This window comes from Platalea leucorodia, assembly GCF_965183815.1.
Source record: "Platalea leucorodia genome assembly, chromosome: 1".
NCBI lineage: Eukaryota > Metazoa > Chordata > Aves > Pelecaniformes > Threskiornithidae > Platalea > Platalea leucorodia.
In genome coordinates, this window is record NC_138823.1 from 22,517,835 (window position 1) to 22,537,354 (window position 19,520).

General features: G+C 34.8%; 1 protein-coding gene across 29 annotated transcripts in view; it reads right to left on the reverse strand.

Moving 5' to 3' along the window:
• The window catches only part of RIMS2 (regulating synaptic membrane exocytosis 2), a gene marked incomplete at both ends in the record, with an annotated part of 502,005 nt that overhangs the window by 326,927 nt on the left and 155,558 nt on the right, over positions 1-19,520 (reverse strand). For 11 of the 29 annotated variants that reach the window (XM_082312742.1, XM_082312741.1, XM_082312750.1 and 8 more), the window contains one exon: positions 14,583-14,704. The exons of the other annotated variants lie outside the window; for them this stretch is intronic. In XM_082312742.1, the coding sequence (XP_082168868.1) occupies positions 14,583-14,704 (122 nt within the window). Of the gene's footprint in view, positions 1-14,582; positions 14,705-19,520 lie in introns of those variants that run through there. 29 annotated transcript variants of the gene reach the window in all.

Consider the following 19,520-nt stretch of genomic DNA (forward strand, 5'->3'; position numbering starts at 1 on the left):
ATTCTCTGAGGAGTACTGTTCCTACTATCAACCACCATAGTAGCTAGATGAAAGAACAAGACTTTTTTTTACATAGACACTTCATCTCAACTACTAAGGGAAAGAAAAGGATAGCATTTCTCTATCACGCTATTTGAGAAATTATTTCTTTTCTATATATGAATCTTCTTACAATCTAGATAGAAGGAACTGCCTTTGCCTAAGGAAAAATAAATAATTAATGCTACAAACAAATACTTATTCTTTAGCAACTTCTGTTTTCTTTAGAAGTTGTATCATCATTAAATATTTCCACACATTATACTGCCAAAATAACCACACAAATCACCGTCACAAGGATACACTGACCTCGTTTAGACAACTGATTCAAAATCTGGGTGCATCTAATAGTTATATTCATATGAGGTAATTAATATTTGCCTCACACTCCTTTTCTCAGAATACTCCGAGTTTCGTTATAATTACCATCAACTGGTTAATTACCTTCAGTGTGTAAAATGTTAGGCATGCAATGTGAGCCAGGGGCATTAAGGTGGGATCTAGGCAGCAAGGAAATTTTCAGGGAATAGCAGTAATTATAGCCTTTGCACTCACATCTCTCTGTAAATGCTAGCTCCCCAAAAAGATGAAGCAACTCCTACCTCACCTTTTCTGGTCAGCAATACACTTAAATTAATGTAGCTGCCTAAAACATGTCAGCTGGTTTCTTCCCTAAAATATCTATGTCTCTCCACTGATTTCACAGGAAGCCTATGGTGCTTTGATCAGTATCATCTGAAGTTAGGCGAGACAGAGCTGGGCAAAGGTCTCATTTCCTTCTGCAGCCTAAAAAGTTCTTGGTGCCTGACACCAGCCTCTTAAGCTCAGTGTTAGCTTTTGAGATAGTCCTTCTAGATTTTGAACTTTTAGTACCAGCTCAATGTCATGTGTTTGTAAATATGCTGTCTGACTCAAAAAGTTTATATAACTGAAAACTATTTTAGCAATGCAAAGGGTAAAACCTTACTTCTGAAAACTTAGAAACTGCAGATAAGTGCAGCAAGCATTAAAAATGCCTTCAGAATCTACACATTCTGTCCCTGGGGTTTTTTGCTATTTCTTTATATAGATACTTGACTCCTGAATTAAGTCTTGTAAAGAAAGACTAAATATAGAATTGGAATTTAAGCAAACACAACTTCTGATGATGTCTTGACTACAAACTTCTCACGTGATCAGGTGACAATTACCTCTTTGGAAAAAAGGCTGTTAGCTTGGTGCTAGGTCAAATTAATTTTTAACTTTGTGGGAAGAAGCACATATTTTATCTGTGATATTACTCTTTAAAGAATCTTCCAAGCAAATAATTTACTCTATAAAAACTTGTGTAAAAGGTAACATACAAACACAGTCCAAACACTTTTTCTGAAAGCAAAGCCTTTCTTGTCAAAGGGATAATTTAGATAAAGGATAAGTAAAATTAACTAATTTCAGTTTCAGTTCTTTGACTTGCCTTGAATCGGACTGAAAGACAGTAGAATTAGAACCGATTCTAATTAGTAGAATTAGAAGTGATGCTGGCATGATGCAGAAAACAACAGAGATAGTAGTAGCAGTATTTGCTCTGTTAATAATGCTATTTAGTCCATGTGTTTTAATTAGGCATTCATGTACTGTAAACAATAAATCCTACTTAATCTTAATGATAAACTTCAGAGATAATACTGAAATCTCAGCTGTTAGTATACTATATTGTATTGCCAGACAGTAAAAATAATCAAAAATGCCTTCCTTTTCTAACTTCACCTGAAAAGAAATGGCAGAAACAAAATACAGCTAGAGATGGAAAACACTTATTAGATCATCTAGTTCGTTTCCATGACAATGAAGGATCTTTTCCCACAGTACATTTTCTAGAGTTTTCTCAGTCTAATTTCAGAAGTTTTTATTTTTTTAAGGCTTATACCATTTCCTATGTGATTCATTCTATAACATGGTAGATTAAGAAATTTGCATGGGCATTCAGTCAAAACTTTCTATTGATTACATCACACTTCAGGATTTTTTTTAAAGTTTCCTAAATAAATCTCTTTCATTTTTGCTGTTCATGTAATTAATACATATATATGCTTATATGTGTTTAGGACAGCATGTTCCACCTTCTATTTAACAGTTAGAAATACTACTCAAAACCTAAGATGGTGTTCAAAACTTTTTAATTAGGTGATAACCCATCAGTCATGGTCAGCCCCAACAGGCACCTGTGGGCTTTGTGTGGAAAACATTAAATTTCCATTCTACAAATGATATTTATCTGAAGTTCACTGCTATTTTCTGAAAGTCTTTATTGTCTCAATCTCAGTTCCTGAGTGACATACAATAAACATATGTTCATCACTACGAGTTCAAATACAAAGCTCCTTTTTTCAACTAGTTCACTAGAAGCCAGAATTCTCATCAACATATAGAAAGATGGTTTAAAGAAGGAATATAAGGAGCTTGTGAGGAATACTGTAAGAGCTTTTAATAGCAAAATGTATATCTATTTTATTGTACTAGGTTTACTGAGGGCAACAGTAGATATTGTAAGCCTCTTTTAACAAATAAATTATTTCTGTATATATAACTTAAAATACTTAAACCACCAGAGTAGAAACAATCTCCGTTGACTAATCAAGATCAATAAAGTTTTGTGGAAAGCAATCTTTAGTTAACCGGTTTTAGTCTTTTTTAGTTAGCAGATCATATAGCTACAAAAACACTGAAAAAGGCTGTACTAGTATTTCCTTGTACTGTTTGTATGGAGTTGGAAAAAAATGAGATCCAGTATGCACATATTTAAAATATTATTTTACAGGATTAGAGATGCTTCAAGATACTCAGACAAATCTAGCTTTCCTGAGAGAATGCTAGGAATACCTGAGATTTTTGTTTTCCTTCATACAAGCAACAAAATTAAATTTTCTGCTTCAAAGGAAAAAAAATGTCATTTAACATTAACTATGGAACCATAATTAATCTATGATAATACATGGATACCTGTATAAATGTAGTATCATTCCTGGTTAAGTATTCAAACTGCCTTATTTATTATACATGATTACATACCACAAATAAAATGCAGCAGCCCTGCAGCAGAAAGTGCAGCTAATCAGCACAAAGTATATCATAGACAGAAAATATAATCAGGCGAAATGGAGGCTATGCTTTCACTGCTGAGTTAATACAGACTTCTGCTGTGATATTGACAGTATCCTTCCTCACAGCTGCTCTCATAAACCTCTTCTTCCAGTTCAGTCAATGCTTCTAAATTGGACTGCCTGCCATGTTTTGAGTACGGGCAAAATCCGGGTATATGGTCTATATCCAAAGGTCCCTACTATGACTGTATTTGCAATCAGTATAAAGTGCATTAAAATTAATCATTGTAGCATGTTCTCATATTTTTTCAGTGTATCCAGTTCAGTCATTGCTAAAGCACATTCTAAAAATACACTGCATAGAAGTGATTAAGTAACAAACCTGTCAAAATAATAGAAAATAACATTTTCTTTCTAGATCTGCTCAGTAAGTAGACTAATCCAGTACAGTGCTGATAAAAATCTGAAGTTAATATGTTGGCCTGAGAACATGTTACCTTCTCTTGGTTTTGATTATATAACTTAAAGTAGAGCATTCTCTTCTGGAAAATAAAAAAAGCCACCAATGGCTGTTAGGGCAAAATGGTTTGAAAAACTGAAAAAAAGATAAGTTATTTGGTTTTAGCTAGTGATACGAGCAGGGAAAGATGTTGAACTTTGAATGAAGTGCTTTTGTTATGCAGTAGAATGAGTTTCATCCCCATATAAAGTACCTAGGAAAGAAATGAAAGTTCCTGAAAAGTGTTATTTAGGTACATGGAGATAATGAAATATTCCACTCTATTGGCATAGTTTAAATTTTGCATTACATGAGGGATGCATGACACATGATTTAATGAGGATATTCTGTTATTTTGCAGCATTTTCTTGTCAGGGGAAAGAACTGAAGCAGGAGAAGGAAACAGTACGGATAGGCAAGAGACAGAAATAATACACGGCAACTCAATGAATAGGTCTATATGATAAACTTCATTTCCTGTCTTACCTCCACACTGTTGCACTCCCTAGATTTCAGTGTACTTTTTCCACACATTTTCATGGCAATTACAATGAGCTAACATTATTTTCTGGACAAAAAACTATATCACATCACTAACACATCACTCCAAATTTGAAATTGTTATAATGAAACTCCCAGAATTCAAGTAAAGCTGATGTATTGCCAAAGATCTATTTAATATATTTGTCTTTCTTCTTTTTAGTTAGCTCATCTCACTTCAGCTGATGAAGCAGTAGATTTAAGATTAGTTCTCAATCTGACCTAAAGTGTTGTTTCAATACCCACTTGCTCCAATAAAGGTGAATATATGCAACAGACTTTTTTCTATATGACACAAGAACATTTCAGATATCACCCATACGTGATGAGAATGAAATACTGAATCATGTACCTCGCATAACTTCAGTAGAAAAGTGATTACTGAGACAGCATTTCGATACCAGTCATTATTCAAAAGGTTTCTCAACTAAAGGTAAGTACGAAATGTTCAAATTTCTCAGCTGTGTTTATTTCTATATTTAGCCATGAACTCTAAAACACAGACTTATTCATAGTGGATTACACCAACAGACCAGAATCCAGTAAAGATCCCTTTGCATTAGTTGCATGGAAGTACTGCAACAATGAAATCCACAAAAATGCAGATCTGCAGGTTTTTCCCCAGTTTACCATCAGGAGGCCACACAATACCCCCTGCAGAATTAATGATTTTTTTCTGTGCTTAACAGGAGAACAAGGTATTTCTGTACACTGGTGCAATCTTGTGAGCATAGTCTCTGAGTATCTTGTACGGTTACCCAATTTTTTAGTGTCTCCATTACACTTGGCAAATATTATCAAACATGCTCACTGCACAACATCCTCATACTTGTTAAGAATTTCTTTGCAAATACAAATACGTTTGCTTTATTTGTATATGAATACAGAATTGAGAAATTATGTTGAATTCTTAAGTTAATGAAAAAACTTCTGAAAGACCTATCACAAGACAAAAAAATCACTGTACTGAGGACACATCAGCTGTGTAGCTGACAGCATGTAAGGAAATGATGTAGTTAGTAAAATGATGCAATTTGCAGCTGGTATGATGGAGGGCATCCTTGGTGCAAGTGAAGGGTATGGCACAAAATCCTTGTGCATCTCTAAGATATTTAAGTTCCTCTGCCACATGGCCTAAAATCTAAAGATGAACCTAAATTCCCAGAAAATAGAATGCAAATTTAATTTGATCTTTCACTTGCGTATACTTATAAACCCAGGATCAGTAAGACCTTTGCAAATATTTATAAATTAAACTTCAGAGACTCCCATGAAGTATTAAATATGAAATATATCCCAGAAAACTCCAGCAGTGAAGTTTACTGACTTTCCTGGCACTACAAAGGAGATATTGACAGTGGCAGGTGTAGAATTCAGACCCCTGCACCCCCCTGTTCTTTGGCTGAAGAACATAATAACTTCTTCTCATCCTTTATTCTAAAATAAGTGATTTGAATTACTATTACAGGTACTCCTTATACACCATGATTATGCTGTGTCCTACAAATGAGCATACTTTAATGTTAAAGATCCATGCTAAGCACAAGCAAGCTTCTGTGCACATAAATTATTTGAATTGCTGTGTTTTTAAAATCATAATTCTTGTTACACTTTAAAATCTTTCCTGTCCTCCCTGACACTTTTCCAAAACTTCCAAAAGTATGACAGTTAGATGAAGCAGGTTCTACTGGAAAAGTTCTTGAAAACAGGGCACTTTTAGAAGCTTTTACCGCAGGTTATTTGAATAATGATCACAGTCACTGTGATACAGAAGAGCTATAAAATTTGGGTCTTCTCTAAAAAACACATTTTTCTTGTAATTTTATAGCAGAACAATGGTACCATTAGCAGTGAAAAATGGAAGTTCTCAAGTGAACGAAATGCCGACTACCCCTGGGGTCCTAACATCCACGCAAAATGCACTTGCTCTGAGTGCAATCTGAAAACACAGAAGCAACAACACAAAATATAAGACTATAAAAATCAGGAAATGTAAAGAGAAAAATTGGTACATAGAAGAGGAGGGGGTAAGAGGGGAGGAGATATTTTATGCTTGCTGTTTCGGTCTCTTCTGCCAAGTAACAAGTGGTAGGACAAGAGGAAATGGCCTCAAGTTGCACCAGGGCAAGTTTAGGTTGGATACTAGGAAAAAATTCTTCACCGAAAGGGTAGTCAGGCCATGGAACAGGCTGCCCAGGGAAGTGGTTGAGTCCCCACCCCAGGAGATATTTAAAAGACGGGTAGGACATGGATTAGCAGTGGACTTGGCAGTGCTAGGTTAATGGTTGGACTTAATGATCTTAAAGGTTTTTTCCAACCTTAACTATTCTATGATACTATGATTCTATTCTTAAGTCACTTTAAAAATAATATTTTTAATGTGTTATATGGAAAAAATTACTAAAATTTGCAACGAATATTCTCATTTTATTATTCTACTACTTATTTAATACTGAAGTGAGTTATTTTTTACTTACAAACATATGTACATAATACACGCCAAAAGGCCCCATCTTTGGTGCATAATAGTTTAATCACATACAAACCTCTTTGTTTTAGAGTATTTCTCTGTGACTTTAGGTATTACTTTATAGGTTAAAAATGATAAATATTTTAAAGCAATTATCATAATTGCATTTCCTTGCTTGTCAACTCAATTTTGTGCACAAGTAAAGGTTATTGTTCCTGTTGTAATATATATGGCTATTACTATCTAAGAGACATGGGCTAAAAACTAATTTATTGAAAATATTGATGAAGTTTCATGATAAAAAATTATCTCGAATACCAGAAGATAGGAATTTGGAAGTATATCTTAATAAGAAAGATAATTCAAAAGTTGCAGGGAGGATAAAGTGTATTAATCAAGATAAATTTCAATCTTATAAATAAAGACACAATGCAAATTCACTCTGACTTCTGTAAGACAAATCCAACCCAATTCTTAATCTAAACCCAATAAAAGTTATGTTTCAGCAATTCAGTCTGTAATCCCTGTCATAGAAATTTGGGACAAGATTCTCCAATACACAACATTTTTATTTCATTTATCATTCTCATCATTATTTCTTGTCAGGTTAAGAAAAAAAAATAAAATAAACCAAAAAGCTGCCTTTGCCTCCCTATTGCAAAGCACATGCTGAAGGGAAGCCAAGGACTTGAAATACTTCCAACTTCTGCTCCAAACCTTTTATCTCAGGGTAAAGCTAAAATGATACTGTTACCTCCAATACTCATCTTTGATTTCAGAGTTTTTCAGGGGCCAGTATTATATTTTTTATTTCTTTTCTCAGAACCTTCTAAATGACCTGAGGCCCAGATACCAATCTTTCTTGAACTGTTTTGAAACATGGTGTTTTCTATGAGTAAACCTTCATTCTACCTTTATAGCACAAAATCAAGGGGCTATTCCTGAGAAATCTAAAGGGACGCTAGGTCCATAGTTAGCAGCTGGTAGGACAGCCCTGTCTCACCTGAAAGAAAAGAAGCAGTGCAGCTGCTACACTGTTGTCTTCCATCCTCCCCAGTTTAACCAGACCTACACAGCCAAACTTCCCAATTTTATTTGTGCTATTCTGTCCATCTGTAAGTTGTGACAGTAGAGGTTTAAATAGGTTTGGTTTCCCTTCTAATTCTCTTCCTACCCAGAATCACACTATGCCAAAAAGATGAAAAAGAGAAAAAAACACATCAAGAAATGGCAGGGCCCACACCAACAGACGTGGTCCTCCTCTGTTCCACTGCTTCAGCGAGTCAGTAATGGTGGCAGGAATAGCTGGCAAAACTTCTTTATCAGGGAACGCAAAGATGTATCTTATTTCTGATAAGGAAGGTTTTGCTTTTCGAAGCTCCATGTTTCTACAATGCATTACAATTACTATTACTGACCTGGTAAATGAATAGTGCCATTAGTAGGCACATTGTGCCACAAATGTGCATGCGATTTAACTTACTGACCCAAAAGGAAAAGAACTAGAAGGGTAAAGAAAGGCGTGAAAACATGATGAGGGACTACATGAGTGCTGTTAACCATTTTTTTACATACGCAGTACTGAGCAAAGCAGGACTGGTGAAGACTCTCACCAGGAGTTTTTGACCAGTTTGGTGGGAAAACTGAAATATTTATGAATATGCACCTGACCAGCTACAGCAAATGGTCTGGCGCATTGACTTTGCCTCATACCAATATACCAAAGTCTAAACTGAGGCAGTATGGAGCAGATTCACATAGCATTCATGACAGTTTTACCAGAACAATAGCACCCTGAAGATGGATAAAATAGATAGCTGGGGCTAGTTACTGTTTCGGTCATCACAGCACAATCTACCCCAAATGTATCTATTACCTAATCAAGGGTCATGACTAGCAACTTTGATTTCTGGATGTCCATGTTGGAACGCGCAGTTTTCATAAACTACTGGGCTCTTGCCATTGAACAAATATCTTTAAAATGTTTCAAGTTGAGTACACAAAGTCACTAGCCATTTTTTAATATCATGGCCTCTGTCTTTTCTTCTTCCAGAAAAAGAAGATAATACTCACATCTTATGTGGATGTTCTGAGGAATGACAGGAATTATCTGAGTTATTCAAGAATGGAAAGAGATTCTTTTTATATATTCTGATAAAAAACGTTTTACTTGGTAACTCAAATATAGCTTAGATTTCTGTTGCTCTCACCCAGGTGAGGAAAAAAAATCAAGTTTTAAGGCATGTTCAATCGTTTCAAAATTTAGGATGATTTACATTTGTCAATTTAACATACTATCTGAATGGAGATAAATTATCCACCTCTGACCCATCCTCTTTTTTCTTCCTGGTGGGAGGTTAAGATCATATGCCAGCTAGGATTTTATTACCATCATCAGATAACAGCAGCTGATGCACAATGAGAATAGAGAGAAACCTGTTATGGCTGCAAATATCCACAGCTCTGTGAGATTCATGGAGGAAGCATATGTCACCTTATTAAATCTGCAGCAACTGAGGTGGAAGTAACAGAAGGTATCTCTCTCCAGAGCTGGAGGAGATGGGAAGAGAAATGGTTCTGTGAGGAAATCTCTTACTTTTCTCTCTCTGAAAATATCTGTAACAGGATGTTACAGGGATGGTTTTTCCTAGAAATAGGGATTTAAAAAACAAACCCAAAACCCAACAGCTGCCAAGACAGGATGGAATACGGAATTTCTTTCCAGAAAGAAATAGCTTTGGGGCAAGTTAGTACGTTCAGTTGCTTCCTCCAAGGGAAATAGAAAGATGAGAAGGAGATTAAAAAACTCATGCTACTTGTCTCACTTTCTCCCAAAGTAGCAAATCAAGGGGCAGAGGATAGATGGTGTTAGATATATGTACTCAGAGCTCAAAGAGGACATAGAGTGCTCTGTGAGAGGGACGCATGGCAAAGGTGCAAAAAAGACCAAACGTGGTCACTAAATTCATCGTTGAGCTCCCTCATGCCTGCTGTCTGCCAGTGCTTTTGTGTCAGTTTGAGGTTATTTCTGTAGTCAAAAAAAATCGGAATTTTTTCAAATTACTTACAGAGAGAAGAGGAAGTAAAAAGGTTTCTTTCCTCTCCTTGTTTCAAGAGTTGTCTCTCATGGAATACTAGGAAGTATAGCTGTAAGAGTCTCTCTCTGCCTTTTATAAGCAACTTGCTGTGCCAGCCAGTCTTCCCCTTGTGCTTACAGAAGTGTATACATATATGCGCATAGGGATTCATCTGAATATGGCTCATGGTTCTAATTTTAGGAAGAAAAAAAGATCATTTGACATGGATAACCTCTCTGAAGTAATACAGACATCTGGGGCTGGTGTTAGCTTAGTTTTGGAATTCTGATTGTGTCTGTTGCAAGACAGAAACAGTTAAGAACTGGAAATAGCTTTGCTATGCCTTTAACTCATTAAGGAAAAAATATATAGAAGGAATATAAATAAAATTCTGGATTTTTTTTCAGCATTGCATGGTTTTTCAATTGAGAAAGTACATCAGCTGCAAATTTCAGGAAATTATTTAAAACAGGATTATATGAATCTAGTATGGAGGTAAAAAGGGAGCAGATGTGAAAATCAGAGTCAGAAAAAAAAACCTCAAATCTATTCTACAGAAATATCTCTACAAAATTGTTTCCCAGCAAGGAATATAAAATTATCTTTTTCCTTCAATGTCAAAGTAATCATTAATTGCACCATGACAAATAACAATTGTCTGTGCCAGTAATTCTTGACATCATGTGATGGCTTCATTATAAAACAGAGCATTAGTAAATAGCTCATAGGTATAATTAGGAAACAAACCAAAAAATTAAATAATGAAAATAAACAATATTTTTCTGCTAAAATTATATTTTCTGTATAATTATCTGGTTTCATGAACAGGCTAATACACTACGTATTTTAGTAACCTTTCGAAAATCAATGTATGTATGTAAAATATGTTTACCAAGGGATTGAAAAAGTGCAAACTCTTAAGAATCTTTAAAAATATTGGGATTTAATTTAATGAAAGAAAATACAGTTTACTTTTTTAAACTAAATGTGGCTAATTTCAAAACACAGACCATTCCTAAACCTTTGTCGGACGTAGCATTTGTGAACAACCTTTGTACCATTTTGGGGCCGAATATATTAGTTATCTTATGCCCCTGTGTGGCCAACCTAGACAACAAATTCACTTTCACATAGCTGTAACAAGGAAATAATGTGTTGTGGGAGAAACCACGTTTAGGTAAATCTGCTGCTTTCCATTCTCAGAGAAAAGATGTCAATATATACTGCAATGGTAAAATCAGACTGATACTGTTCTGTACAGTTTGTATCAGTTTTAGTCACAAAGGATACTTGCCATTATGCAGTGATGTGTTAATCTGAATATTGCCCAAAGCAACTGTGACTTCGCAAAGCATGCTGCTACAAATAGAGCATCTGACAGCACAGTATTTGTACACTAAACTCTAAATGAAGAATGGCAATCGGAAAATCCAGCTTATCTGATAACTAAAGGTTTGTAAAGACATTTAAAAACTTTATTTCATTGTCTTTAGTCATTTGAATGAAAAGTATGTCACTGAAAGTCATCAGAAAATTTTTAGACTTCAAAAAACTGAAGCTCCTTTAGATGCCGCTTTAGAATTCAGATGCAATGTAAGCACTTAGCATGTTTTCAGAAAAGGTCTCCTGATTCCTTTTCCTATACTTTCTTTTCCCAGACACATGAAGACTTTATTCCACAAATCAGCTATTTTCCAAATGCTAAGAATGCAAAATCATTCTTGTGACTTCCTGACATGAGGTAATTCTAATCATTTTTCAATAGAAAGTAACCTATTACACAGGAAATAGCACTACAGCCCCCAATGTAGGTGAAACACAATTTTGAAGTAAAGTCATAGCTCTTACTGCTTCAACTGGCTGGAATCGGTAATGTCAGATAGAGACGTGCAGGACCAGGAGGAAGGCCCAGTAAACCAGCTATGTCTTTTACACTCACAATAGCATCTTAGAGAAAAGTGTTGCCATTTAGCTGGCAAAAGGGAACTAAACTGCAATATTCCTCCAACAGAACCTGTTAGCAGAGGATAAATAAACCAATTTAAATGGCAAAATCAATCTAACTCACGAGGAGTTTGATATCATTTGGGTCCTCTCACATCAGCTACTGAAATGCAAAAAATATGCAAATAAAAACCCAACTCATGTCAGGTTTCTATGTGAAATGATAAAAACCAGTTTAATATATATTCCTGCTAATGTCTGGTATACTATCAGAAAGCAAAGGCCAATATAACTGACTTTCCTGCAACAAAATCACAGCATATCTAAACTTTCAGAACTGAAGAACTCCAAGAACAGATCATGTGAAAATTAATAGGAAAGAATTTTCAGTTACAGTTATATGCATACTACCTAGTTCCCTATGACTTTCTGGTTTATAGTCCATTAGCTACCATACTGTTAGTATGCATTAACCTGTTTTCTTCACATTATTACTTTGTGTAACCAGCCGTTAATCATTCTGTGTTTAATGTCAGCTGTTATCTTTCTGGACTCTGACTTTTACTTTTTAGACGCAAAAGCAGAAAGAAAAAACTTAAAAAGAAAAAGGATCATCTCTTTTTAGTCTGACAAAATATTTAACTTAAAAGTCCAGAGAGACAGACCACATTATACCTCATCAGAGTGTTTTACTTCCTAGAGATATTTTTGCTTTTCTTACCACAGTTCTGAAACATTAACTCTTAATGCATAAACAATTAGTTTTTAGCAAGTGTATTACATTAATTGTGCAAAGCTTTAAGTGAAAAATCTACCTAAAATATACACTACATTGATTTCATTAGAAAAAATGAAATAGAATTTTTTTAATCAGTAAGACAACAAAAAAGACTAGCCTCCAAAATAAATGTCAGCAAGATTTTTCTACTGTCTATTCAATAGATTACTTCTTCAAAGTTCTTTTATCACGATCAAATTTAAAATACTGATACTTATTCAGAAGATAGATAGAATCTTTTTATTCAATAACCTTAACTTTCAGCTAACTTTCACTTCAGAAGGCACAGAAAGCATGACTTAGTCTCTCATGATTACTGCTGCATATTGTTGAAAAATCGCACAATGTTTTCTTGAGGCCAAAAGCATTGGTACCTAGAAAAACACAACATTGCTCCTTATAAATATAGAAATATTCTCTATGTAAATAAGACAGCCCATACTAGGTAGGAGGCTGGGTTTGCTAACAGTCCTTTCTTGTTTGCTAGTCTTCTAGAATAAATATAATTCTAAATCTCAGGCACAGCAAGTGCAATAAAATAATCCTCTGATATCTTTTGATTTGAAACCGATACCATATGCAGCTTTTGCCAGAGACTTAGAAGCAAAATACACCCCTAAAAGCACCATGCACATGCATCCGTGGAAAAATTAATATAAGCATGCACCCTGATCCGCAAAAAGCATGCACTTTGATCTGCAAAAACAGATCCAGAGAAGCAGGACTTGGTTTGTAGCTGATTAGAACCGTTGCTAAGGGCTTTGTTGGTTGCTGCAGGCCTGAAACTATGCACTTGGAAATATGCACTGTTTTACAATCACATAATACATAAATTATTGCTCCATTTTGTAGAGCTTCAAAGATTTCACAGCACACCAAAGATGTAAGAAAAATCTCATTTTCCACGGATTGCATATATATCTAAAAAAAATCTTAATTCACCAAAGTGATTATGATTACTAAAGCTACCTCCATAATTTTACATGCCTAATTAGAAATTCATAACCAAGATATCAAAACTTGAAAACAGTAACATTAAATAAGTATTAAAATATTTGTAAAGGAAACACCAGCAGTAAGGGAGAGAATCCTTACAACAATATTCTGGGAAATAAAATTATATGAGTTTTCTGAGGTATTAAGTGCAAATATCACTGTATTTAAGAAATAATATCCCATTTAAAAGGGATTTCTCCCACTGATACAGAGAAGAAGATTAAAATGCTGGATATAGTCTCTGCAATACTACTTCCACCCTTTTTCCAGAATGTTTCCATCAGTGCACTATCTTTATAAAAAACTACAGGATTCTTTTTCCCCCTGATCTGCATGCATGCTTTTTTAGATAAAATTCTTAATCATTTTTACTTTAACATTTAATAGCTGTATGAAAAAGTTCTAAACATCAGTACTATAGCACGCTTACTGAATAATGCCACAAAAATGGGTCATTATTAATTCAGTTTACCCCCCCAAAGAAATCCTAAGAAACCAGTTTAATAACCATTTCACACCAATAAACAACTTCTCCCTATCATTTCTAATTCCCACAAAACAATAGCTGTTCATAAAAGGATAGCCTACAGAGCTGACTGACCTGCTGCAAAGCATCCACTGATCAGCTATAATTTGGCCAGTTAAAAAGATTATTGAAAAGCATTACACACAGAATCTAAGTCTTCTAAAAATAAGAAACTGCTTTCTGCCTATTTTGCAAATGGTATGCAGGACTACTAATTTACATCTTCCAACAAATTATGTATGGTTAAACAGACACATTTCTGAGCATTTAATCCTTTCACTGCCACATCCACACAGAGATCATTTTCTCAGTCAAATTTGTTTATGAATATTTAATATGCTTTAAGGATTACAGCTAATAATGCTAGCTTCTAATGGTAGCTAATGTATTTGAAAGATACATAACCATCTTAAATATTTTATTCTGCCTTTGCTGACTTTATTTCTGCAGATTGAGTTCTCATTTAAATCCTTACATAAAACATAAAAACACCAACAGAAGAGACTCACTGCTACCATAGAAATATTAATACCTAAGAGTGCAATTATAAAAGTACCCCACTGAAAAACATGCAAATAGATTAATATCAGCATAAGCACAGAAATGGTAAGGTAAAAATGTTTTTCTACTCACCTAGTGTTGTTCAACGTTTGTCCAAAAAGATCATTTTGTAAAATATTTGGAGGGGATGAGAAAACCCCATGAAAATGAGATAAAACAGAATTGCAGACCTGGCGCAGTGTCTCAAATTGCATTTTCTCTCTTTCCTTCCCTTCTATTTTTCTTCACCACCTGTCTTAAAAGTCATCTATTTTGCACACACCGTCAAATGCAAACATGCCAATCAAGTTCCATATTTCTCCTGGTCTCTGTAAAAACTGTGCCTAAATGAGCAGGGGCTGATAGTTAATTGTACAGTCATTATTCTTCTAATTCAGTCGTAGAAGATTTAGTACCCGTGCGGCTTTCTCCTGACTGTAGCAAGAATTCTAAACAGCGGTAAGCTTTTTGGGCATTCCCAGCTGAAGTGTGAAGCTGAGCTGCTTTCATGTACTCTACTCATATTTCTGTAAGCCTATTAAAAACACACAGTGAATAGATGCTGTCGTCAGGAGTTTCAGCACATCTGGCTGCCAGCAACAAAATCTCAGAAGTAAAAAAAATGAGGACAAGGCATCCTCACACTGTTACTACTGTCTAAGAGGAGGAGGAGGATTTCTGCATCTTCCCCTCCTCCTTCCCTCCCCTGTAAAAATGACTAACATCGGTGACTGTGTATGTAGGGCTTTTTTTTTTTTTTAATGTAAAGGCAGCTCTACAGGACAGAAAGACCACTCTAAAAATATTCTTCATATAATAAACAACATGTAGCACTGAGACTGTAACAATAGACCTTTTGTCTCATATCTGAAAAGCTATACCGTACCTTACATGAGATAACAGGTTTTTCATTGCAAACGTTTAAATGTAACATCAATTTATGGCTGAAACAAACAGTACACATTCTATACATAACTGCTCTGTTAGGTCCTGTACATACAGCATCAAGGCAATGATGTATCACGCAAACTTGAAAAATCATTAAAAGAAATGACTGCATTATATATGTACTAATTTCAAAATAAGAAGTCTTCAGCTTCTTTTAAAAGTTTATTGCACAGAATCAGCCATAATGGAACCAAGCAAAATCAATCACTTCTTTGGGTCCTCCATATCTGCCTACTTCCAGGAAAACCCACTGTCTTAGGAACCTACATCTCCAGTACACACACAGTATAGGAAGTCAAAGAGCAAGAAGCAGAATCACTCATCTAATGGAACACAGTGAGATTCTGCAGCATAATATGCATGGTGAATAGCATTAAATGTAGAGAAAATAAGTATCCCTGACTACAAAACATATTTTTCCTCTTTTCTTTCAATGCTTGTGCCAGAGGATGACATTACATAACATTACAGAATATAGTCTGTCATTGTCAAATTGAAAAATAACAATTAAAAAGATTTTCCTTAGAATATCTCATTTTCTATCCACAGCTTTTAACTTCTTAGCACTAATTACTAAATCTCCAAATAAACGAACATAAAATGAAGGCCATTATTAAAGCTCTTCCACTGAAAGCGATTTTAATCCCAGAAGATATGGGAATAAGCAACCTTCCAGCTAATTAAAGTGTTGTATTGATGTGCTCAGAAGGGAGTACCCATCCAGGCTTCTTTGGCCAGAAGGATGGCAGCTATAACTCAGATTTTCAAAGAAAAAAAGAAATAGGAACAAATTCATCTCCAGGCCCCTCTAAAAGAGATGTAGAAGACTTCCTACTAACACCCATGTTAAATATTTAAAAAAGAATAGAGAAAATACCTGCTAATAAAACTGTTCCCAAAACTCATGTGAAAGCCTACAAAGTGCTACACAAAATAGTTTTTAATATCTGTATTTATGCCTATAATATACTGTGCATTATGGAAACATTTGTATTTGAGAAATGTATAACAATTTGTGGTAAAAAGTACTAGGCTATATCCATGGCAAAGCTGGTAACTGTTGAGATCCTGGAGTAGGAGCTAATGAGTATTTATGGCTATCTTGCTATAATAAAATGAAAACCTAGTACTTGGTAACCACCTTGCCTACATTACAGGGAATTCATGTTTGTAATATAAGAAAATTTGCCTTTACATTCGGTCCATCAAAAAGACAAGATTTTTTTTCATCTGCTGCAAGAAAGAGAATCATCTAGTTACAAATGATTCAAGTTATTAAAAAAATTATTTTTCTCATGTGCACCACTTAACAGTTCAGAGACAATGTAGGCCATGGAGTAGGTACAAGACCAATATTTTATCATATATTTCAAATATATAACCATTCTGTTGTGTGCCTTATGAATGGTCATCAAAGCCAAACTGCTCCTGTAGTTGCAACAAAGGTCTGGACATTTGACATTCACCTTTCTATGTCTTCTTTTTCAGATATTTAAAATGGAAGTTATGACATACATTCTTTTTTTTTTGTAAAAGTGTTCTAAAACTACTGACAAAATGGGATACATACTTAAAACTTCTAATTTTTTCATTCAGTTCTGGGGTAAGGAATGAACAGTACTTTGCAGATATTTGCGCAAGTAAAACCTTTAATGCAGGAAAGATGAAAGTAAAGGGATACTTTTAAAGGCAAATACTCCATAGTTGTTATTAGCAGAAAATTCAACTATAATGACAAGGGTTTTGTGCAAATACACAATTATATCCTCAGCATTCCCAGATTAAAAGCCTCACGTAAGCATACTGGAAAAGACAGGAATTGTTTTTTTTCCTTATTTGATATTTAACTTCCTTACACTTGAGATCTTTTCTCCTCTTCACGTCACTCACTCTACACCAATATCCATATTGAAAGAAAAAGAGGTCCTATATGCACAAGCTTCTGTTTTCAAAACACCCCTAACTGTGTACTTCAACATGCACCAAGTAAGCCAAGCACTACTCAAGCACTTGTGACTCTGGCATTTCCTAACTTTTGAGGGCCAGATAATTTTTATGGTGACGTTTATTATAGTATTTTGTGTATTTATACTTGTATATATATGTACACACTCTTGCTAATTATATTTTAATAAAAATAAATTTCATTTCTATAGCAGTTTTACAAAGGATTTCATAGACACGAACACAAAGTGTTTTAAAGTTTGCACAGAATGGGACAAATGAGTACCAGATAGTCTAAGCGACTACCTGACATGGCTGACAGCCTATTTCAAAATGAAAAGACAAGTCTGGGAAAGCATCACTGGAGCCATTACGCCAGGCTGCCCTGAGATCCATACAGATACTTATTTCTCTAGCCAAGCTGAATCTTAATAAACACCCTCCAACTACGAGTAGTTTGGAAGAAAAGTTACTCTAGACAGCTTCCAAGTATGTATGGATATTTTTCAACTGATATAAAATATTTCTCTTTCAAATATAAGATTAAACTTCTTTGAATTTGATTCTAGAATTCAGAAAGCTCTTAAGGTAAACCTATTATACAAAGAAAGTTGACAATATGTACAAATATGTTATCTCAAACATTGCTTCTAGGCATCACTTCTTTGTTATAGCCGCACAGAAATTACATTTCACAGAAAGTTGTAGTTTAAACAAGGTAAAGTCATGCAACCTCATTAAAGCTATATGTTACAGCTCATAATGCAAAGATTGTTCTGTGATAAAAGATACTATCAAGTACAATTTTGGATTCAATTCCATTCTAATTTACTGAATATTATGTAAGTATAGTTTGATGGAATCACAGAAGGAAATGGTAGAGATGAGTTGCTTAGAGTTTTGGGGTAAGAGTGGGATTTTTTAAATGTACAGAAAGGTCAAACCTCTCTTCTTTTCTTCTAGATACTAAATAAAATTGAGTAATTAATAGCACATAAATATCTGTAATGCAGCTACCATTGCTCTCCAATATGCCCTTACCAAAGCATTTGGCTAAATATTTAAGATTCAAAAATTTTGACTGTTTAAGTATTCTCATCATGAAAAGAAAAAACATTTGAACAAATGTTTTTCAGACAGGTAAGTTAACAACAGTGGCCTTGCACATTGGCTGCTGTTATATTATTACAGGTTATAAGACTACCCATTTTTGGTCAGATTAGCAAACTGATGCTCCAAGGTGGGACACGATTTTAAGGCACTAACAAATTAAATTCAAGGATGGACATTTCACTTCACTACTGCACGTGAAATGCAACCAGACTTTCTTTTGGGGTAAAGCACACATTCATTTGTATTTCATCACATCAGTGTTCAAAGGTTAGCTTCAGAAGAGAAGTTTAGCAAGAACTAAGGCAAACTGTACAACTGTAAAGTTATTCACATAGGAACAGAAGTCATAGAAGCCAGTATCCTGAATATCTAGGATAGGAAATAATAAAGAGAAGTGTGCAGATAAAGCCCCAGCCCCAAAAGGATGGAAGTACCTAAATCCAGGCTGCGGGGAAGCATCAGTCTCCACTCAACAATTGTAACAATGAATCCTTTCTTTGAGCTGGCGCCCGAGCAATCATTCAAAACGCACCCTTCTTTGTATTACAGGAAGTCTGGCGGTTAGCACAGTGTCTGGGAACATGGAAAACTGAGTCCCAAGTTTCCCTTCTTGCTTCCTCAAATATGCCCACAAAGTCCTCGTCAACACCCTCTGGGTTATTCCTAAGGGAATTTGTCTTTGCTATTGAGGCTGTTCTCTTTCCCGTAAAATAATTAAATATTGAAAGAACTATTTAATTCACTGAGTTAAACATTCATTGAGAATGGAAAAGTGATACTGATTTTATTCCCTGGTAGTCAGGTCACAGATCTATGATGAAAGATACTGAAATTCCAGCTAAGACACTAAACCTTGTTACAGAAAATATCCACTAACACTATTACTAAGTACAGTAATGTAAAATAAAGTTAATTCTTCCTAGTATTCAACTATCAAATATTGTGGTTTTTTCTTGCTTGCATTTTTATTTCAGTATCTTCCATATTTCCGTTTCCTTACTTTCATTTTTGAGGCATTCTATCCAT